Source organism: Sturnira hondurensis, unplaced genomic scaffold, assembly GCF_014824575.4.
Source record: "Sturnira hondurensis isolate 20B ecotype Veracruz unplaced genomic scaffold, ASM1482457v3 Scaffold0000566, whole genome shotgun sequence".
In the NCBI taxonomy this organism is placed as follows: Eukaryota; Metazoa; Chordata; class Mammalia; order Chiroptera; family Phyllostomidae; genus Sturnira; species Sturnira hondurensis.
The window spans coordinates 990137-1014931 of NW_028073197.1; the positions used below are offsets into that span (position 1 = coordinate 990137).

Below are 24795 nucleotides of genomic sequence, written 5' to 3' on the forward strand. Positions count from 1 at the left end.
GTCATTGGATATAGAAATCTTTTTTTTAAGATTTTATTTATCTTTAGAGGGGAAGGGAAGGAGAGAGGGAGTGAAATATCAATGTATGGCTGCCTCTCATACGTCCCCTGCTGCGAACTGGCCTGCAACCCAGGCATATGCCCTGGCTGGGAATCGAACCTTGATCGTGTGGTTTGCAGGCTCGTGCTCAGTCCGCTGAGCCACACCAGCCAGGGCGGATATAGGAATCTTTATATGTTCCTTTGTTCCTTCCTTCCTTCCTTCCTTCCTTCCTTCCTTCCTTCCTTCCTTCCTTTCTTCCTTCCTTCCTTCCTTCAACAATTGTAATTGAGAGTCTATTAAGCATAGCTCTAAGAATGTGGGACACATAACAGGCAAAAGTCCTGTCCTCATGGAGCTTACATTCTAATGACAATAATAACAACTTTGTCTTTTATATGTGTCAAAACTATTATGAATACTTCACATTTATTAACTCTATTAATCTAAATATATATCAATTTCTAATATATAGAAAGTCACAGTATGGTACTCAGTTCTATAAACCTTTCTTTAGTGTGCTGTTCATCTGTATTTTTGTTGTTGTTGTTACTTATTACCTAATTTATTTAAGAATATCATTTGCTTTTATTTTTTTAACTTTGAGATTTTATTTTACCTTTCATACTTACTTATATATATACATACATATGTCTAGTTTAGGAGAATTCACAACCGTTCCAAAGACCTAGTAACCATTGGGTTCAGAGAGATTTTCTTTTCCCATACCCTTTTCTAATTCATCTTTGTATTCATGATCAAAATGAAGTGAAATTTACATTCTTTCAAGCCTTATGTGGATCACAAGCGGTGGTTATTAAGGAAGAGATACTTTGGGATAGATGAATTGATTTTTGGTTCCATATACTTTAATTGCATGAGAAATGGCTAAACATTTAATGAGAAGGAAATATCTTACGGAAATAATTTTTAATTGTATTTTCTTATCACTTTACTTCTAGGTAATTATTACAACATCAAAAATCTCCTGAATGAGGAAAGTGTTCTTCTTTTTACTCAGATAAAAAGATGAAAGATGAAGCAAAGTTTAAATATGTGTGTGCATGTATGTGTATATGTATAGGCATACATGCCTATAGATATAAAATAGTTTGTGCTGTTGGGACATTTAATTTGTAATTATTAGTGATATTTTAAAATAAAATTTTTATTTAGTTTTGTGTGTACTTGTATCTGATAAATATTTCAAACACCTATATGTATCTTCTAATTTTCCACAAATTTACACAAAGCCTGTAGTGATGGCCATATTCTTAGAATTTTCATAACATAAAAATAATATCCAAATCACTACTCCCACAGTGAAATATAGGATACTTTCTTTGTCATAAGAGATCTGATTAATGTATCTGTTCATTTAAAACATCTTTTCCAAATATTAGTTTTAAGTCACTAATCAAAATAATCCAGTAATAAAGAACTGTGGTAAATGGTACATCTGTATTACTTTTCTAGGGCTCTTGTAACAAAGTAGTACACGCTGAGTGGCTTAAAACACAGTGTTATTGTTTCACAGTGTCAGAGGTTAAACATCTGAAATCAGTGTGTTAGCAGGGACATGCTCTCTCTGAAACCTGCTGATTTCACAATAATGCCTCTATTTAGAACTTACCCTTCTGTTAATAACCAAAGAGTCATTGTGAACGATCATTACAGAATGACTCAAACTTTCTTCTTAACATCACCATGCACTAAAGATAAATGAAACAACCCAAATGTCCATCAAGAGGGAAATAAAGTGGTACGCTCGTAAGGGATACCACTCAGCAATAAGAGCACATTTCTAATGGAAAATGGTGTACAGACTGATATACACAACACTGTACCATAGGGGGGAGGGGGGTTGGAGGGCCAGGTGAAAAAGGTGAAGGAACTAAGGAGTACAAATTGATAGTTACCAAATAATAATGGGTTGTACAGTACAGCATTGCAAATACTGTCAGTAATATTGTATTAACTGTGTGGTACCAGGTGGGTACTAGACTTACTAGGGGGATCACTTCATAAATTATAAATATTAATGTCTAAACACTGTGCTATACACCTGAAACTAATATAATATTGACTGTCAACTGTATTGAAGTCTTTGCTAAACTAATATGTAAGCTCATACAGACTATTACCATTAACCACTACATTTTCTCTTTAGTATGTTTTACACTTTCCTGTTTTTTTGCATATCTAATAATTTTTGTTTGAAAACTGGACATCTTAGGGAATACATTGTAGGAGTTCTGGATTATATTTTACATCTAATGCTTAAAAATTTTTTATTGCATTTACTGCATTGAAATTGGGGCCTCTTGTGGTTCCACATGAATTTTAGGATTGTTTTTCCTATTTGAAAAATGTCATTGGATTTTTTATTGTTTCTGCATTGAATCTGTAGGTGGCTTTGGGTAATATTGGCATATTAACAATATTCTCAGGTCAATAAACAAGGGATAGCTTTGAATTTATTTGTATCTTCTGCAATACATGGTTACATAACATTTATCATGTGGCTGAGAGGGGCTAGAGCCAGGTTATAGGGTTGTTTCAAGATCTGCAGTTGGATTGAAGTTGGATGGCCTGCCTTGGGGCACAGATAGGCTTGTCTCCCACCTGGTTGCTGGGCAGGATTAAGGCTAAGAGGGAAAGGAGCCTGGGCCTGGCTGCTTCAGACTCTACAGCTGAGACTGAGATAGGCAGGCCTGTTACCCAGGGTATAGGCAGGCAGTTGGCATTCCTCCTGGGTCCCTTGGCAGATGGTGGTGGTGTCAGGAGCAAGGTCAGACAGGGCTGTAGCTGGGTCTACAAGTGGACGGAGCTGTTTAGATCTGTACCCTGGACCATGATGGGCAAGTGTGCCACCTGGGCCCAGGTCTGCGGTCTCAAAGTGGCCCTCCTTGGTCTTGGGTTCTCCTGGGGTTTTATAATCCACCTGGATTCCAAGTCTCCCAGAAAGCCACTTTCTTTTTTTTCTCTTTCCTGTGGATAGCTGCCAAATTATTGTTGCTGAGAGGATAGATCTTAAATGTTCACAAGACCACGAGTTCCCCTTTTATAACACATATTTTACTAAGTTTCATTAATACTCTGAAATAAAATTTCCTGATAAATATAGTCTATACTATACATAATTTAGATAAACAATATAATGTTTTATCTGTATTATAAAGGAGGAAGGAAAGGAAAGAACTATTAGAGGAAAAAAGACTGATGCTTCATTTTCACTCTAAGTTTTTTTGTATTTTTATTGGGTCAGTGTGTGAAAGTGACTACTTTCAGTATCATACTTTATTTGAGAAGACATGATGCTAGTTTTAGATATAAGGGATTATAACTAATTCCTTGGTTTTAACAACTACCATGTGTATTTGTGTGAATGAGCTTTCTCTGAGTATTAGTTGAACTTTGATGTACATTGATATGAGTACTGGTATTGGAAGTGAGGCCTCATGAGTGTTTTAGAGTCTGTGCTCTACACACACAGATAAGTTTGTCAACTGCTCCTTAGAAAACATCATTGTTCATTTTATCATTTAGAAGAAGAAATACAATAGCTTGCTTGTGATTGGAGTGAGCATTAATTTTTCTAAGAGCTAATTTGTCAGGAAGTACGGGTTATGTCAACTGAGGTTATCTAGGTCTTTTTCCCCCTTTCATTCAGAAAGTAAACAAGATGAAAATGCTATACTGTCAGTTGAAAATAGAATTTTTAGAGGAAAGCCAAGTACTCAAGGCCACCCAGAGCTTACAACTTCTATATCTGCAAATGTCTTACTGGCATGGATCCAGACAGATAAGTGAGTCTGGGGTGATAAAGGGGCAAAAAAGAGAAATCTGCTATGTAATCACATACACTTAGGGTTTAGGAAAATATGCAAGGTGATCATAAGTGAAACCCATATTATAGCTAAATAACTTTCCTTGATGTTTTTTATACATGACATACATTAGTTTTTTGATATGTTTGGGAGTAGATATGTTACATATATGTCTATTTGATACATATATAATACACACCTTTATCTACCATCTGTTTTTTTTAATTTTACAGTAGCACAGTAAATAGATATTCTTATTTAAAAAAACTCAAAGAGGAAGAGGAACTCATTATAAGGGTAGTGGGTACATGATGCTACTTCAAAGTGAACTGGGCTCAATAATGGATAATACCTGCTCTAGACGCAGAGCTAAACTGTAAAATCTCTGCCACTAGGATGGTTCTGTTAATCCCTCCACCACTGCTTCCTTTGCTGCTACCCTACCGATCTTACCTTCAACTCTCCTGACCTTGCACTGAATGCTCAAAACTGACAAGACCACACCCAGTGGCAGAAGGACTGCAATTATTCGACCTTCTGGAAATCAAGGAGATAACCAGGCTGCTAAAACTCAAGTATATACACACAACCAAACTTTTGAGCATCTAATAGGCATATAAATCCGTCTTCCCAGTTTGTGAATTTACAAGATTTTTCCAATTAATGTAACTTTTCATAATAATATAAATACATTCTTCCTATCCAAAGGAATACAATCTAATTCATTAATCTCAAGGCTTCCTTCAGTGCTCTAATGGCCCTATCTCAATACCCTGCAATTCAAGGATTAAATGATCAAGTTAATTACTGACAGGCTACCAAGTATACGAGTATGTACTGTGAAGGTAGAGTGCAAAAAGAGCAGGTGACTGCACATGAAATTCATGAGTGATACATCAAGGAGGACATATTCTACTGGTCTTGTTTCTGCAACTGAAGACTAGGATATAATTGATTCTCTTACTTATCTCCACTAGCCATTCCATATTTACCTTTGTCTGTGGTCTTTCAGAAGTTGAGGTCTTTGTTCAGTGTGAGGAATCAAACTTTCATGGGAGAAGAATATAAGCTTCTGTATTACAGCCTGATGAAATTTGAAATAATATTAACAAACAACATTCAATTAACTTAAAATTTGAGAATTATTTTGATTTACAGGAAAGGTACAGTGGTAGTAGAGTTCCATGTACCTCACAATGAGTTTCCTTTATTTGCAATGTAGAAACAACTTTCTCATTATTATTCCCATTACCTTCCCAACCCCATGTCTTAATGTTGCTTTCCTTACTGGTACCCCATGCAAATAGGTTCTCCTTTGGATCTGGGATAACTTTTACAGTCTTTTACATTTATTATTTCCTCTTTCTTCATATTTTTCCCTGCTACATGACAATAGGTTATAATGAATTTATCAGAGAAATTGAGTAATATGAGCCTCTTTAAAGTACCCAGCACTTAATCTGGTATTGCAGTGCCCTGCCTCAAGTTTGAATGAGCATAGGTTGATAAAGACACTCCAGGTTAGTTTGGATGACAGGAGAATTTGTTTCTGAACATTCTTAAAATTATAAATTAAAAATGATTAACAGCTTTATTAAGGTATAATTCATACTAAAAATTATATTTAATGTATACAGTTTGATGAGTTTGGACATGCACATACCCATGTGATCATCACAACATTCAAGATAATAAACATAATCCATTACCTCCCAAAGTTCTCTTGTGCTCCATTTTTTTTTTGTGGTAGGAACATTTAACATGAGATCTACCCTCTTAGCAAAATTTTAAGTGTGCAGTATAGTATTGCATACTATAGGCACTATGTTATACAGTGGATTTATCTTGCATAATTAAAACATACCAAATGAACAGCAACTCCCTATTTTTATCACTCCCAAGACTTCAGCAACAACCATTGCATTCTTTGATTGTATGAATTTGACTATTTCAGATACTTCATATAAATGGGATCATGAAGCATATAATCTTTTGTGACAGCTTATTTAGTGTTATGTCTTCCATGTTCATTCATGTTATCATATATGGAAAGGTTTTCTTTTAAAAAGTATTTGTATTCCACTATGTGCTTATATCTTCTTTATCCATTCATCCATTGATGGATATTTTTGTTGTATCCATATCTTGCCTATTGTAAAGTTGCAGTGAACATAGGAGTGAAAAAACTGCTTAAGATCCTAATTTTATTTCCTTAGGATATATTCTTAAGTGGGATTGCTGTATTATATGGTAGTTCTATTTTTAAATATTTTGAGGAAACTATTGTTTTCTGTAGCAACTACACCATTTTGCATTCCTATGGATAGTGTACAAGTTTCATTTTCTCCACATTCTTTTATTTTTTGATAATAGCCATCCTAACAGATCAGAGATGATATTTCATTGTGTTTTTTATTTATATTTCCTTGATGATTACTGATATTGAGCATCTTTTCATATACCTGTTAGCCATCTGTATGTCTTTGGAGAAATGTCTAATCAAGTTCTTTGCTCATTTTTTCTGTTTTGTTGTATGACTTCCTTATGTATTCTGAATATTAACTTCTTACCAGTGTTATGGTTTGAAAGTACTTTCTTCCGTTTTATAGATTGTCTCTTCATTCTGTTGATTATTTCCATAGATATAAAGAAGCTTTATATGTTGATGTAGCCCCACTAGTTTATTTTTTATTTTTATTTTTAATTTCAGTGTTATCCAAGAAATAATTTGCCAAGATCATTGTCAAGAAAGTAACAGACAGTTTTTTTACTTACCTTGATTTTGAATTTTGCATACTATAAATTTGTCCACATTTCTTTTCAATTTACTTTTCTCATGAGGAGTCCTAGTTTAAATTTCAGATGTGTTGTGATTATTTGCAGTTGATTTAGAATTAATGAACACCATTGTGATGAGTTGTAGAACATGTCATTTCTAGTGGAAAACTGTGTACAGACACAGGTGCATGCTAGTGATTCATTGCCTACTGAGTAGAACTACAGAATACAAATAATGCATAAGACTTAGTTATCACCTATAAGAAGCTTAAATTTAATTAGAAAAGTAACATATACATGTGCCAATGTAAGGACTATTATGATTCTTGGAGTCAATGTAAGGACTATTATGATTCTTGGAGTCTTCCAATGTTCATCTTATAGCTGGACATCTAGTACATGCACAATAACTACTTGCTCAGTGAAATTATCTTTGGTTTAGCCTATTAAACCCATTGTCTACTTAACTTGTCACTCACCAAGCCCCTTCATCCTAAGGACTTAATGTTTTACTATTTCTTATTATGGGTCGATAGTACATTAGAATGTATAAGCTCAAGGATACATTATTGTGTTATATAAATTCAGCATATAAATTATTTTCAAAGATTATCATACATAATGGATATATGTATTCTATATAAAAAAAAGTGGTATGTATCAAAGGATCTGAGTCAGAGGAGGCATGATGAATATATGTAAGTCAGGGAATAGTTAAGTTTTGAGTGCTTTGTCATTGAATTTAAGTAAACAAGCAGAAGATTGTGGAATGTCAGTTTGGTCTTAGATATGTTATTCAGGACAGACTATCTTCTGTAACAAACATCCCCCAAAATGTCAATTATCTGTCACAGTAGAAGTTTACTTTTTGCTCACTTGAAGTCCAAAGATATTTTGGGGGTGCTGGTTCTTTTAGGGAGCTCTCTTTCAAGAGGTGAGAATACTCTTAAATACTCGTCCTTAGGGATACATGGTCAGAATCTCAAGTCAGGTGATGGCATCACCAGCTTCTTTGCTTTTATGTTAGGAATATTTTTAAGTATTGGATTGGCCAAAAAGTTTATTTGTCTTTTTTTCATAAGCTAGTGGTGCTCTAGTAGAGTGCTTAGTTTTCTTAAAGTTCATCTAAAACGATTTTGTTAGATTGTATTGTGACAGCTGTCATTTCACTGTGTGTTAAAAAAACATCAAAATTGGTGAATTCTTGTATACCCATTTAAATATTGAAGATGGAAGAAAATATGCAACACCTTCCGCATATTATGCTCTATTACTTCAAGAAAGGTAAAAGTGCAACCGAAATGCAAAAAAAAAAGAGTTGTTCAGTGTATGGAGAGGGTGCTGTGGTCAGAAGTGGTTTGCAAAGTTTTGTGCTGGAGATTTCTCACTGGATGATGCTTCACAATTGGGTAGACCAGTTGAAGTTAATAGCAATCAAATTGAAAAATTAATTGAGAACAGTCAACGTTATACCACGTGGAAGATAGCCAACATACAATAACCAAACCAACTAAGTTACTGATGAAAATGAAAAATGTGTCTTTTATATTATGGAAAAAACTATACAGACTGTTTGGTAAAGCCAATAGTATGTATTAGTTATTTGGTGCCAACAACCATAATGATGTGTAACAACTGCAAAACCTTGATGACAACATCAAACCTTAAGAGTTGGTAGGGATTGGCTAATTTGGACATAGCTTGAATTATCTTGACTGGGTTTGCTTATTTGTCTGTGGCAGCTGCTGGTTGGCTAGATGACTCTGCTGATCTCAGCTGGGCTCACTCATATCTAGGGTCAGGTGGCTGTTACCTGATCTAGGATGACTTTTCCTGGGTGAGTGGGACAGCTTAGATGTTCCATATATCTTACTTCCTCTAGCAGGATAGCTAGCTATCCCAGGCATGGTCTTTTGTCAGTGTTAAAAGGGAAAGAGTAAGCAAGCAAAAAACATTCAAGGTTTCTAAACCTTGGCCAAAGGTTTGTTCTGTTGACCAAAGCAAGTCACCAAGGGCAGTCCAGCCTTAAGGGCAGGAAGTAGATTCCCTCTATCTCTTTGGGAAGAGGACCTGCAAAGTCACATGGCAAAGGGCACAGAATCAGGAGGAGTGAATAGTTGGAGCCTTGTTAGCACTTCACAATATGGCATTTAATTTAGTTTTTGTTGCTATTATTAAGACATGGTTTTTATGCTAAGTAAAACAAGTCAGTCAGACAAATACTGTATGAACTGACTTGTATGTCGAATCTTAAAACATCAAACTCATTGACAGAGAACAGGTGAGTGGTTGGCTGAGGAGCGGGAAGAGTGCGTGGAATGAGTGAAGGCAGTCAAAAGGTACAAACTAAACTTCCAGTTATAAAATAGGTAAGTCCTGGGGATGTCCGCCATGGTGACTATAATTAATAATACTGTATTGTATATTTGAGAGTTAATAGAATGATCTTAAAAGTTTGTGACAAGAAAAAAGTTTTGTGCTCTGTGTCATAACTAGACTTCTGCTCATTTTGCAACGTATACAGCATTATACATGTGAAAGTAATATAATGTTATATGTCAATCATACCTTAATAAAAATGCAAGGTAATGATTTATCAATTGTAAAAAATGTACCGCATTAGTGCAAGATGTTAATGGAAGAAACTGGTAGGTAAGGAGGGGAGGGGACATACGGGAATTCTCTGTACTTTCCACTCAATTTTTCTGTTACTCTAAAACTACTGTAAAGTCTTTTAATACTACTACCAGTCATCGTCATCAACAGCAGCAGCAGCAGCAGCAAGATAATCTTGTTGATTCTATTCAATGAAAAGCATAGTATCTCAACATTATTTAACTTAGTCATCCCAGCTAGCTAAAAAAAGATTAACAAAGTTGGAGAAGCTAACCCAGAGGTTTCCAGTCCAAGATAATAGACTAAGCACCATTTTTTTCCAAAGAAATGGAACAGATACTTGAAATGGTTCCTGGTTTGGATATTGGATTCTGAGAAAGAAGTAGAACAGAACTTGAGTCCTCAGAAATAGACAAAGAGGATAAATTAAAAGGATAGGTAGCTGCATCCATGGCTATAAAATGCTAAAGTACTTTGTGGCCTTATTTTGTTGAATGGCAGCCCCGTCTTCATGTTGCCTAGTTCCCAGGCTTTCTGCCCTACAGGGAAGCCTGCCTGTTGACAGGTGTCATGCTTTTACATCACACCCACTCCCCACTTCAAATGAAAGGATTATTAGAGAAACAGAAAAACCAAATTGCAGAGGAAACTCACAAGCAGGAAAAAAACTAGGGAAAAGATCACAATGAATTAACACAACCATACTGGAAGAGAGAAACAATTCAGGTAAGAAAAAAGAAAAATGAAACAAAAATTAAACAATAAAAATTTTAGTTACGTCTTCAGAAGTACAAAAGAAGAGATTTGATCCACAAAACAAGCATGGCTATTGGTGAAAAACAACAACAAAAAACAAAAAATAGAAACTCAGGATAAGACAGATTTTAGAAATTTAAATATTGAGTAGGCATGCTAGAAAGGACGTGGTTGAAACACCAATTGGAAATCCAAAAGAAAGATAAATAATAAAGAGATGAAAAGGTTAAGGGACAAAATAGAGAGATTTAGTAGGTAAAATCAAATTTCATAAGGATGGAACAGGTAAATCATTGGCGAATATGTTCTCCCATACAGTGGGTTCCCTTTTCATCTTGCTGATAGTTTCTTTAGCTATACAGATGCTTTTTAATTTGATGTAGTCTATTAGTTTGTTTTTTCCTTTGTTTCCCTTGCCTTGGGATATATATTGGCAAAATTATTGCTATGCAATGTATCTGGAGTTGTATTGCTATGTTTTTCTTTAGGATTGTAATGGGATGGTGACTTACATTTATGTCTTTTACCCATTTGGAGTTTATTCTGGTGTATGGTGTATGTCGGTGGTCTAATTTGTTTCTTTCTCTTTCTTTTCTTTCTTTCCCCTCCCCTCCTTTCCCCCCTCCCCTCCCCTCCCTCCTTTTTTTTTTTTTTTTTGCATATGCCAGTCCAGTTTTCCCAGCACCACTTACTGAAGAGGCTGTCTTTACTGTATTGTATGCTCTTGCCTCCTTTATCAAATTTTAGCTGACCATAAAGGTGTGGGTTTATTTCTGCACTGTCTGTTCTGTTCCATTGATCTAGATGCCTGTTCTAATGTCAGTACCAGGCTGTTTTGATTACAGGCCTTATAGTACAGTTTGGTAAGGTATTATAGGCTTTATAGTATAGTTTGAGATCAGGTATTGTGATCCCTCCAATTTTGTTCTTTCTTAAAATTACTGAAGCTAGTCGGGGTCTTTTTTTGGTTCTGTATAAATTTTTGAAATATTTGTTCTAGATCTGTAAAATATGTCACTGGTATTTTAATAGGAATTGTGTTGAATCTATAGATTTTTTTGGATAAAAAAGCTATGCTATTGTACATTTACACAGTGGACTACTACACATCAATGAAAAAGAAGGAAATCTTGCCTTTTGTTACAATATGGATGAACTTGGAGACACTTATGCTAAGTGAAATAAGCCAGTCAGTGAAAGACAAATACCATATGATTTCACTTATATGTAGAATCTAATAAACAAAATAAACTAATGAGCAAAATGGAATCAGAGGCATAGAAACATGGAACAGGTTGACAGCTATAATAGGTGAGGGGAGAGGTGGGTAGTGGTTGAAAGAAGGTGGAGGTATTAGCCAAAGAACATATATGCATAACCCATGATCATGGACAATTGAGGATTGCCTGAGGGACTGGGAGATGCTGGGTGGAGGGGAGCAAAGGGAAAAATTGGGACAACTGTAATAGCATAAACAATAAAATATAATTTAAAGATAAAATTTTAAAAAGGATGGAACAGAGGCAGTGAAAGGGAGAAAAGAAATAATAGAAGATAATTTTGAGCCAAAGGAGAAGAGAGGTGTTACATTGAAAGAATCTCCTAAGGGCCAAGAAGAAAAAAATTTAAACATGCATCTTATTAAACTAAGAATAAAAGGGAAATTCTAAAACCCTTCAGAGAAATAGAACAGGACCCTTACAAAGGAACAAGAATCAGCCTCACACGGTTCATCAGCAATACTGGGTGGTGAAAGACAAAGTTTCTTCCAAATCTACACAACCACACAGTCAAGCAAGGGTAAGATAAATTGTGAAAATGAAGTTATTCAAACATTTATGACTGATTGACAGCATATGAAGAAAATTGAGAATGGACTCCTGGAAAAAACATAAAGACAAACAGAAGATTCTATAAATAGTAATTCTATAAATTCTATAAATAGTGTCAGCATGTCTCAAGTGATACATTTTTTGATGGTTACCGTTTTTGATTCTACATTGAAAATTATTATAATATTCATTATGATTACATTGTAACAGCTTTGTTTTTAATTTTAAAATAACTCTATGTAGAGGACCCAGAAATATAATTTTAGTTACAGATCATAATGTAAACTATCATAAGCTTAACGATGCAAGAAATGATATCATTAGTAATACAGTTTCAATTTATAACATAACTTTTAAATTCTTATTAAATTCGCTGGTTCTGTGTGACTTTCTTCTGGGACCTGTGTTGGCTAGACCATAGCCGAGTTTTATCCACCCGGATTGCTTCAGCTATCATGTCTCTCCAGGTAAATATTTAATCTGTGTTTTGAGCTCTTACTTCACCCTTGGACTCCAGTTTATACTTCAAATGCCCAGTGGAATGTCTTGCTCTGGGTGTCCTATCAGAATCTCAAACTCAATATGTTCCAGTCTTAATCTAGCCTTTGCTTACGGTTAAACGCCCAACAAACTTTTCCTTGTGATTCCTCTACCTCTAATTAACACAAAACTACTTAGGTTTGTAATCTTAGCCTTCCTAGATATTTTCTTCCTCTCATCCTCTTATATATAATTGTTATCAAATCCTATGTTCTTACTTTTGTCATGTATTTTACGTGACAAAATGAGCCCTTTACATCCACTTTTATCTTAGGCTTCACTGTTTCTTGCCTTGACTTTGCATCAGCCTCCTAAGCCTACCTTTGGTCTCATCTATAATATCTTCTTTATTATATCTATACCACCTATTGTTATTAGATTAAATATTCTAAAGTATGGGCATAATTTTGCTACTCCCTTGCTCAAAAATTTTCAGGGACATTCAATATTTGCCTACCATTTTATTGATGAATAATCTTCTATTTTATGTATATACTGCATTGTGTTTCTCCCTTTATCTGTTCATGGATGCTTAGATGTTTTCATCTTTCTGTTCTTGTGAATAATGCTGTTACAGACATGGCTGTACAGTTTTCATTTGAATCCCTGCTTCCAATTCTTTGGGGTATATCCATCAGAGTGGGACTGCTGGGTTATCTGGTCATTTTATGGATTTTTTTTGTTTAAATATTTTATTTATTTATTTATTTTAGAGAGAGGGGAAGGGAAGGAGAAAGTGGGGGAGAAACATCAATGTGTGGTTGCCTCTCATGTGTCTCTTACTGGGGACCTGGCCTGCAACCCAGGTGACCCTTTGCTTCACATGCTCAATCCACTGAGCTGCACCAGCCAGGGCTGGTAATTTTATGTTTAACCTTTTGAGGAACCACTAAACTGTTTTCCACAGATATATCATTTCATATTCACACCAGCTGTACACTGGGGTTCCAGTGTCTATATCTTTGCCGGCATGTTATTTTCTGTATTTCATTTGTGTTATACCCATCTAAGTAGCTGTGAATTAGTATCTCATTGTTTTTCTAGTTTTTATTGTATTTTATTGTTTATGCTATTATAGTTGTCCCCCCTTTTTTCCTGTCTGCCCACCTCCACCTTGCCCACCTAGCCACCCCACCCCTCAGGCAATTCCCATACCATTGTTCGTGTCCGTGGCTCATGCATATACATTACGTTCTTTAGCTTAATCCCTTCACCTTCTTTCATCCAGTACCCACCTGTCCCCTCTGACAGCTGTTAGTCTGTTCCATGTATCTATGCTTCTGTTTCTATTTCGTTTGTTACTTTATTTTGTTCATGAATTCCACATACAAGTGAGACACTCTTGGTGGGAATGCAGTCTAGTGGTATTTTTGCATCAGAACAATAGCAATTGGGCATGAAAGTTAAGATACCTTTTCAGTAACCAGTGGAAGATCTGCAGGTGTCAGTGAACCATTATTTTAAATGTGCCATATATGATCCAGAACCATACATGTATTGGTAAATGTATTGGTAAAAGATCCATTCAAAATGTAAGAACAATGTATTTTTAGCAACACAGCTCAAAAAGGTCACTCACTAATGAGGCTTTTCAGGAATAACATGCAACTAACCTTCAAAACACTACCACTTATCAAGTTTTGTCATACTGTAAGAGAATGTACACTATGATCTGAAAAGGCTATTAAAATGCTACTTCTTTTTTCTGACTACATATCTACATGATAAGATTTTCTTCATATGTTTCACCAAATCAGCCTATTGGACTACATTGAATAGAGACACAGTGCTAGAATCCAGCTGCCTTCTATTGTTATTTGTGTTTGAAATCCCTGTGTTGACACTGTAATCTCATTGGATGGTCTATGTAGATAGAGTCTTTGGGAGTCCTCATGCTGGGATCGCTGCCCTTATCTGAGGAGAGAGGGGGGGACTTGCTTCCTCTTTCTCTTCCCCTCCCTCCCATGTGAGGGCAAAGAAAGCAGGTGTCCATTGGCAAAGCAAAACTAAGTGACTAAATATTGAATCAGCCAATGCCTTAATCTTGGACTTCTCCATCNGGAATACATTGAATAGAGACACAGTGCTAGAATCCAGCTGTCTTCTATTGTTATTTGTGTTTGAAATCCCTGTGTTGACACTGTAATCTCCTTGGATGGTCTATGTAGATAGAGTCTTTGGGAGTCCTCATGCTGGGATCGCTGCCCTTATCTGAGGAGAGAGGGGGGGACTTGCTTCCTCTTTCTCTTCCCCTCCCTCCCATGTGAGGGCAAAGAAAGCAGGTGTCCATTGGCAAAGCAAAACTAAGTGACTAAATATTGAATCAGCCAATGCCTTAATCTTGGACTTCTCCATCTCCCAAACTGTGAGAATGTATTTTTGTTTTTTAAGTCACCCAGTCTATGATGTTCTAGCAGCCTGAACTAAGACATTTATTAAATAGATATTAAGGAGATTTACAAAAATTTAAAACAATGCTACTGTAACTGGTGAAAATGAGTTATTTGTGGTATTGAGAGAAAATTTCAAATGACACACATGGAGAAGTTTAAACATGGTGGCAGGATTTTATTGGGGTTAAGGGAAATGACATACCCTTGGGGACATAGAGGGCGGGCAGTGCTCTAGCAGCAACTGCCCTGAAGCTTCTATTAATCCTCCATATATTATCTTCATTCTTGGTAATGATCAAGGAGCTAGTAAAACCATCCTACCCAACTTCCTAATCCTTTCTGGGTTTGAGTCAGGTCCCTCCCTCCAACCAATCATTTTCTGGGACCTACTGGAATCTGGGCCCTCTATCCAAGCCAGTTGCCTCTCCATTTTTTTTCCATGCTAGGCCCTGCCCCCTTTTGGCTCTTATTGTGCATGCCCAAAGCTAGATACACCATCCCCTGTGCCATCTTGACTTTTATTGTGCATGTTTAAAAGTTCAGTTGCGTCATATGGTTTCTATTGAGAATGTGCTCAGTAGAGTAAATTTCACCTTCTCCTCCCTTTGATAATCCAGTACTAGGCCAGCAACACCCCTGGGAGGATTTCTTGTCCAATCCATAGTTTAAATCTTAACAGGAGTCCCCTGGAATGTTTGAGTCTGTAAACGCCATAATTTACTAGTAAGCTTAATGGAATGCTGTCCCAATATCTGATTCAGCTTCCCAGTTTATTAAGTGTAATATCTAATTCCCTTTGCTCCCCTCCTTTTCAATAACTATATACCTAAGGTAACACTACTTTTTAAACTAAATTTTTTGTTTTGAAAAATTTAGTATTTCCCCATGAAATATACTATCTATGTTATGTTAATACACATAATGTCTCATTTAAAAATTATATCATTATTGTTTATCATTATTTAAACATAATTTGGAAATAAATCTGTCCATTATATTATCTAATACATTACATATTAATATAGACAACCAATAGAAAAGCTCTTTGAAGTTCTCAATTTTCAAAAGAATGTACGTGGACCCTGAGACACTTTGGTGTTGAATAGGGAGAATGTAGGCTGTATCAGGGCATTTATCAATCTGACTGAGGAAGATAAGTAAGTACCTTTATTCAGCAGGGGTCAGAGCCTTGCTGGGGGAGAGAGAGATGAGTTGCACAGTGGAGATAGGTGTGAGGCCTACTCCCTGCCCCCACCTCAGGGTTTACACCCTAGTTCGACAAATGGAGACAAGCCAGAGAACTGTGGGGAGTTGCAGAGCAGAGTACCTTGTGTTTGGTTTCTCATCTGAGAAGCTGGGTGGAGACATCCTGCAGTGTTCCCCTCCATGGGAAGTGGTTGCAGAGGTTTGCCCTCCTAGATTCCCTGAACCCTGTGAGTGGCATGAACAAGATGCAGACGTATTTGTACATCTGTTTGGAGTATGTAGAATGTGGCTAAAAAGTTGAGACAAACTTGCTTACAGCTAAATATTCCAAAGCTGTGGGCTAGCTGTGAATCATGGGGAAGTCAGAGACAAGCAGCACCATCATCAGTTAGGGCCAGGGCAAGGCCAAGTTATCAGTGGTGGGAGAGACCATTGATGTTGACAGGGCTGAGAGAACAGCCAGCACTCAGACATTTCACCTGATCAAGGCTAAGAGAGAGAGATGCTAGTAAGCAAGATCAATGTGGGAAGAGAAGCCCTTTCTCTTTTATATAACTTTACTCCTATCTCTGAGAGGGGAAAACCTCAAAACCCAGGAGATAAAAAAGGACGGAATTAAATTGGAAGATGTAAGTTACTGTGAAAGATCTTTTTCTGTTTTCTCCTTCCCCTTCCCTTCCCTTCCTTTGCCCTCCCCTTCCCTTTCCTTCTTTCTGTTGTGTGGAAATGGAGCCTTATGAGCAAGTTATGTTTGTTTATAAAAGAATCAAGTTACATCTGAGTTGTGACTCTTTATATTTCTCTCTCCCTCTAAATCTCAAGTCCTGTGGTAGGTCTGTGTTAATACGTTCTAGAATTTAAGCTTCTGTTTGGTCACTCAGTAAGTATGTGTTAACTGAATGAAGAATAAGTTGATTTGGAGATCTTGGTTCTGTTTTATATTTATTTATTTTATAATAAGTAAATTGCCCTTATTTTATACAAACAAGTTTTTATAACTAACCAGATAAGATTGAGACCAAAGCCCCATGCCAATCAAGTCAGACTTCCATCTCAAGCCGCCCCCCGGCTTCCTGGGGGAGTCTCCAAGTAGAAGTTAGAGTCCTCGCAACAGCGCCCCCACAGCAGCTCTTCCCTCCTATCTCCTTTCTCGCCTCTGCCCACTCCACTCCGGCTACACGGACCTTTCTACAAGTCTCAGAATATAAGAGGCATGCTCTGCGTTGAACATCTTCTCCTAGACATCCACCATATAACTCCCCCCACCTCTTTTTAGTCTTTGTTCAAGTTCCACCTTCTTAAAACATTCCTTGACTGCCCTGTTTAAAATTGCAACTTACCTGACCAGCCATCTCTTTCCTGCTTTATTTATCTCCATTAACACTTAGCACTTTCTAATATATTTATTACATTGCTTATGGTCTGTATTTCCTTGCTACATGCTTGATGAAGGCAAGGATATACATTAAAAATTTTTTTGTGTGTAAGAATTTTGCATGGTGTAAAGTAGGCTCTCAATACACATTTGATAAGTTTATTGAGTCAAATTGACTACTGGTTCTTAGCTGGCACTCCATTCCGAGAAATCTCTCTGGAGCTCCTCTTTTCGTTTTTTTAAAAAAATATATTTTATTGATTATGCTATTACAGTTGCCCTCCTCTGCCCAGTACCCCCATTCCCTCCAGGAATTCCCCCCACCACCACTCAGTTCATGTCCATAGTGTTAGTTCTTTGGCTTCTCCATTTCCTATACTATTCTTAACCTCCCCCTGTCTATTTTGTACTAACAAATTATGCTTCTTAATCCCTGCACCTTTCCCCTCATTTCCTCTTTCCTCCACCCGGTTGATAACCCACCAAATGATCTCCATATCTATGGTTCTGTTCCTGTTCTAGTTGTTTGCTTAGTTTTTTTTTTTTTAGATTCAGTTGTTGATAGTTGTGAATTTGTTGCCATTTTAATGTTCATGGTTTTGATCTTCTTTTTCTTAAATAAGTCAGTCCCTTTGACATTTTATGTAATACTGATTTGGTGATGATGAATCCTTTAGCTTTATCTCGTTTGGTAAGCACTTTATCTACCCTTCCATTCTAAATGATAGCTTTGGTGGATAAAGTAACTCAGGTTGTAGGTCCTTGCTTTTTATCACTGTAAGTACTTCTTGCCAGTCTCTTCTAGCTTGCAAGTTGTCTTTTGAGAAATCAGCTGACACTTTAATGGCAACTCTTTTGTAGTTAAGAATCTTCTTTGCTCTTGCTGCTTTTAAGGCTGTATTTTTGTTTTGAATTTTTGGCATTTTAATTATGATGTGTCTTTGTGTGGGCCTCTTTGGGGCCAACTTGTTTGGGATTCTGTTCTTTCTGGACTTGTGTGTCTATTTCCTTCACCAAATTCGGGAAGAGGGAAGTTTTCTTTCATTATTATTTCAAATAATAATGCTCTTCCTCTTCTCTTTCTGCCATTCCTGTGATTTGGATGTGTTCATACATTTGGAGATGTCCCAGAGGCTCCTCAGACTATCCTTTTTTTAGAATTCTTTTTTCTTCCTGTTGTTGTGATATAAAGTTTTTTCCTTCCTTGTGTTCCAAATTGTTGATTTGATTTTCAACTTCATCCTTTCCACTCTTGGTTCCCTGTAGTTTTTTCTTTATTTCACTTAGTGTAAACTTCATTTCATCCTTGGTCTTTTTTATGTGTTGCCATACTCAATGAGTTATTTGAACATCCTGATCACCAGTTTTGAACTCTGCATCTGATAGGTTGGTTATCTCTGTCTTGTTTAGTTCTTTTTCTAAGGTTTGTTTTGCTCTTTTGTCTGGGCCATATTTCTCTGTCTCTTCAATTTGGCAGCCTTCCTGTTTTTGTTCCTGTGTATTGGGTAGAGCTGCTTTCAGTCTCTGTCTTAGTAGTATGGTCTATTGTAGAAAAGACACCTGTCCAGATGGATGTGACTTCTTTAAATCCTTGGTTGTCAGATTCCCATACAGCTCGTATTTCTGATGGTTCTGGGTGTTTTTTTTTTTTTTGTCTTAGGGTCTTGTTGTAATTCTTTCTGTGGTTGCACGAGGAAGTGAAGTATGTTTACCTATACCTCATCTTGGCTGGAAGTTGAATCTCCTCTTTTCTAACTTGTGGCCCTATTCAGCTCCCTTGAGCTATACAATGTTCTCCTAGGTTGACCTTTGTCTTTCAATCTGTTTCTAATCACTGATCCCAGTAGCTATTCAAGGAGTTTATCTAGAAGTCTTATTTATCTGACTTCTTCAAAAGAGCTTATTTTTACTCTCTGTTACATCATCTATTTTATGAGAAAAACTTTTATTTCTCTCATGTCTCTGTTATTCTTTGCACCTCCCACTCCCAGTCACACATAAAGGATGCTGCTAGCAATATTGTCTTGTCTGGTCACGTCATGTAATCTGATTGTCAAACAAGTTTCACTTATGACCAACTCTAGCATATTTAAGTCTCCTGTTTATATTGCACATTCTCTTAGCACAACTGGATTGAGTCCATTCTTCATATGTAGTTCTGAATTTTTTTTCCCCCCAGGATGGGTGGAAAGTGGGAATGAGTAGAAGGGTGAGGAAGGATGGGAATTAGGCATAGTAATTTGTGACTCAGGACCCACCACAGTCAGCATACTTTTACTTTTGTTAAGCACTAGCAGGGATTTTGAAATCCATTGCCTTAATTTATGGAAATGAGCAAACACAGCCCTAAAGATATCACGTTTTTTTCCAAGGTCATCAACAAACAAGTGGTAGCACTGGGAGTGGACTCCAGGTTTCTATTTCTCAAGCCTGTAATCTTTCTATTCTATTAGGCTGCTACTCAATAAGAATATTTCAGGAAAATCACTTGCCTTCTTTCTCACATCATTACCTCTCCTTCTCTTCTCTTCACAGAGTTTATGAATTGAGGTAACTACGGTCCTTGGATTTAATTATAAAGACAACATGTTAGGGAGTCATAGGTAGAACTAAAATATAACTGTTTTATTGGATTCCTAGTTCACTAACTTTTCCCCTGGAATGCACTATTTGTCAATTTGTCATTGGAGTTAACTGTAAATTTCCACTTACATCCTATTGAGATAATGTATATATGATCAGGTTAAAATGAGGTTGCCATGGGGTAGAAAATTTGTAAAAATGACTTGAACAAATTTCAGTGGAAAATGAGTGGTTTCTTGGTAATATTGGGAGTCTCCTCTATTACATCATTCTCCTACATTAAATGGGAACAAATCTGAAAGTATTCAAAATAAGGGTGATGCAATGATATATGTTGGGTATAAAAATGCCAGGTTGCAAAAATGAAACAAAAAAATGTTAAATCATCCTTCATTATCCTTCAGTTTTCCCTGAATATATGGCCTTTGTCATGTGACCCTGTCCTGGCGATCACTCTTTCTAATAAGATGCAGCAGAGTGGCAGTTCTCCAAACTGAAGCCCGGCTTCAAGAGTCCTGGCGTGGTTCTCAGCCAAGTTCTAAGTGTGATCCTTAACAGGCCTTGGAAACCTACTCAAGACTCCCTGAAAATAAGGCTGCTGGGGGATGAGTGACCACGGACAGCACAGAGAAGTTGTGCCAGTCAAGGCCATCCTGGCCCAACCACCTTTTGGCCAACCCAGCCGATGAGCACAGATGCATCTATGAGGCCAGGAAGACCATAAGATTCACCCTGCTGAACCCAGCCCAAATTGGTGACTTGCAGAATTATGGTTTTAAGGCACGAAGCTTGGACATGGTTTGTTATGCAGCTAACTAATATAGATTACTCAGGTAACCATTTGCTATACTAGCTAACTGAACCAGGTTAGAAATTCTTTTCTAGTGAATTCATTTGTAACACTATCTCTGAGACAAGCAGGTCATTGTTTAAGGATGGATGTACCTGTGGTCCAATGTTCAGTTAGTGTTTTAGTTGGAACATTATAGATCTGCTTGTTTTAGCTTTGGACTCTATTTTAGCTTCAAAGGTTATATCTGGTGATCCATTTTTTTTGAGCAATGGAAGGAAGAACCTTTGTTTTATATGTGCTATGTAAATAAAATGATGCTTATGCCTGTGATGGAAATAAAAGTAGACCAGGAACTAGACAACTTAAAATGGTTCTGGACCGTGGCTCTGATAGCTTGAGGTTGTGTCTTCCTCATGAAAGCAGAGAACTCTGCAGATGAGGGCACCTTTCAGGCTCCCTCTTCGTCAGCAGTTTGAAGGAAGTGAGGGAGGTGAAGGAAATGCCCTCTGAGTGTGAGCGTGGAACGTTAACAGAAACAACAGCAGCATAACACAGCAGCACTCTGTCCCAGGTTAAGTACTCTACATCGCGTTGATGGCATCTTCCAGGGGTATCATGAGTTGCCCTGATAGACACTAGGAATGATGCACTTGCAGAGGATGGGGCTTGTCCGTGGGAATCCCAGAGAGCTGTGCAAGTTTCAGCTCTCCTTTGTGAACTCCACTGCTTCTTACATCATCTTGTCTTATTTAGTGATAGCTGTATATGAAAACATTCTCCCTTTTAATCACCAACATTTGAGTGCCTGGCATTTTGGGGGAAAAAAGGACCAAATGCAATCATCTGGTAGTCTTAAGTTGCAGCTTTAAATACCAAGGTGGGATGTATTAAAATCACATACACAAGCAATGAGTCTATCCAGCTCTTAGTGACACCCAACTAGCACACTGCAGTGTGAGAATGAGACCACAAGATGGCCAAAGAAAGACTCTAATCTCTAAGTTTTTTTCCCCCCAAATCAATGATGTATTCTGTTTGAGGTAATTAACCCTGCCATTAATTTAATGGAAGTGTTAATAAATTATTAAATCTGGGCATAATAGTATAGTTTCAAAAATATTTTAAACATTCAATAATCTCCATTTCATTTATGTTCAGAGAACAGTAAAGAATAGAATCTGGCTTGCCAAGAATAAGTCCACTTTTTTTTTTGTTTGTTTAAGAACCAGAATCTGACATTTAAAGTCTATTATAGTAAATAGACACAGAGCTCAAATATGCTAAGCTCTCCCTGAAATTCAGATAAAGTTCATTGTTTTACAGTTTGGTCCTAAATTCTTATATAGGAAGGGGAGATAAGAAAAAAGAGAGCACTCTCTTCTACAGTGAATTTGGAAAAAGAAGGTTCAGGGTGTTTAGTAGGTTTCACTTCCCACTTCATAATAGTTCCAACGTAGTCCAGATTAATGTGTGGGGGAGGGAAGGAACAGGAGAAGGATGGTGGAAAGAGGGCTGAGCTAATAACATGACACCAACCTTTCTACGAGTTATTTCTGTAAATCCTCCCCATGGTCCCTCGGAGATGAGTAGCGTTGTTGCCATCCCCATTTTGGACCACAAGGAAGTGGTTAACTAACCAAAGTGACAGAATCGCATTTTGAATCCAGGTAATCTGAGTCCAGATTTCTTGCATTTATCTATTTCACTCTATCACTCCTGAGCACATGTTACAGATAACACAGCCTTGGTTTTTGTACTTTCATAATAAAACTTTCATGCATAGCAGAAAATATAATAAACGATACATGGATACAATATGATACATAACGTATACCATGTAGGTGGTAAAATTGACTGCAGATTTGTTAAAATATATTTTTAATGTAGTTTACTTCTTTGTACAAGGGAGAAAGGACAAGTTAGAAGCCAGAGAATTGAAGCTATTACCTGGGCCATTTAGCAGAATTTCCCCAGGAGTAGGACCTTATTTTTTGAAATTCGAATTATTTTACAATCTTAATAGTTGACCAGCTGTTTTGTGTGCCTCCATTAACAAGCTTGGAAACTTTCCCAAATTCAAGGCTTTTGGGTGGTTCCCTGTATATATGAGTGTATGTGTGAATATGTAAATATGTGTTTCTCAGTCACACTGAGAAGGAAAGGACTCAGCCTTCTCATATCAATGATTATTTATGTGAAATGGGACTTAGAGCTGCCTGCATTGTTGCTGGGCCTGTGGGGGTGTAGCACTTGTGAACCTTAGTGGGTTGTATGGTCTTAACCAGTCTTGACTCAATAAATATATTTCGTTCCTCTGATTGAAGATGGCAAATGTTGACTGAAACTACAAATCAAAACTAGAAATTTATATTTTAAAAGACACAAAACTAAATAAGAGTGAATAATATTTAAACAGTGAAACTGCCAAATGATGTAAATGTTTTGCAAGTTGGTAGCATTTGTCATTTTGGAGTTAATACATTTTAAAACTACACTAAGACTTTTGGGGTCGCTATCTATCTCCCTACTGAGAGACTGAGGAAACCATGGTCTTCAAGTGAAAATTCCACCTGCCTTGACACTGATGCCACCTGCCCACACCAGCTTCTGTCCCTCCCTGTCCTACCGGCCTCTCCCTCACATTTTGTAAAGACTTTGATCCCACTGACGGCCCTTTCTCTCTGCTGCCGGCAGCCATTCAGTGCTCAGTGGAGGGCTGAGCCAGCCCCCAGCCTCGCGGTACCTCTCCCCTGTGAGATTTACCTTTATTTACTCTTCTGTCCTTGTCATCATCTGGACTCTGTCATCTCCTGTTTTTCTGGGCCTCTCACGGCCTTGTTCGCAGTTTGATTTTCTCTCATCTCAGAGCCTCTTGCCCTTTTGTTTTTCCTGGGCCTAGGTTTTAGCTTTTTTTCTTACTGGGCTGCATCCTTGTACAATGTCTCTTACTTTCTTATCAAGATCTTCTCATTTTCCTACCAAACTGCAAATCTCACCTCATAAGACTGGGATCAATGTGTGAGTCAATTCCTCATTCTGCACTCACTCCAAGCTCTCAGCACTTTGCCGTCCTTCCTGAGCATCCTCTGGTATCTTATTTCCGGAATCGTGTTTTTAACCCATATTTACAGATTAGGAACCTGAGGCTCAGTGATGTTAAAAACTTGCTCATTGTCCCTTAGCTAGAAATTGGGAGAGCCAAGTCAGGTTTTCTAACTGAGGTCGGTGATTTTTCCCCACACATTTTTACATATATTAATTCCTTCTGTTCTGAAATTAAATTTTACTATTTTTATTTTTGCTAGTAGAAATCTGACCAGAGGATTAGCTGTAAAGGGAAGTTGCAAGACCTTATACATCATACCAGCAGGTGGCGCTCTGAACCTGCAATTTGTTTAAACACCTTGAAATCATTTTCTGTAAGAATTTAACTTTATCAAAGAGAGACATATTAACACGATCTAATTTACAGTACCTCTGGCAATTATAGCTCAGCTGTCACATGTAGCTTCTGTAAAAGTAAATCAGAATAATTTAAGGATTAGAACCAAGGCTCTGGAGGGAGAATTTGGATTTTCGGTCTTGTTTTGGAAGTTCAAGCTTTCCACAAACTGATATATCATTTAGTGCAAGGAACTTGAATCCCAGGTTTATGTTACATCAGGAGCTCTTAAGTTATCTCAAAATGTGTCAAAAAAGTCTTGTAAAATTGTTGTCACATACTCTTTACGTACAAATATAGATTGTAATGCTTTTAGGAAGGGGAGGAAGCAGCAACTTAGATACATGATAGATTTAAGACCTGAAAGAATCATTTTCTATCCTATCTCAAATATCCCCCTCATTGATTTGCAGTAGTGCTCAAAATTATCATTTTCCTCTCTTCCTCATGGGTAAGGCTGTGCAGGACCCAGTGAACTGCAGATGTGGTACCTGGATAGTCTAACCACTGCATAATGCGTGCTCATCAATACCACCACAACAGGAATTAGATTAGCTTGGCCACCTAATCACCTGGTAGTGATCTGAGTGCAACAAGGGCCAGAAAATCAGA

The 24795-nt window shown here is 37.1% G+C and overlaps 1 protein-coding gene across 5 annotated transcripts in view; it reads left to right on the plus strand.

Annotated features, from left to right (window-relative positions):
- The window catches only part of CENPC (centromere protein C), a 66851-nt gene extending 64336 nt beyond the window's left edge, over positions 1 to 2515 (plus strand). For all 5 annotated transcript variants that reach the window (XM_037042135.1, XM_037042126.1, XM_037042143.1 and 2 more), the window contains one exon: positions 1002 to 2515. In XM_037042135.1, the coding sequence (XP_036898030.1) occupies positions 1002 to 1072 (71 nt within the window). In that variant the 3' untranslated portion in view covers positions 1073 to 2515. The remainder of the gene's footprint in view (positions 1 to 1001) is intronic.
- The last annotated feature ends 22280 nt before the right edge of the window (positions 2516 to 24795 follow it).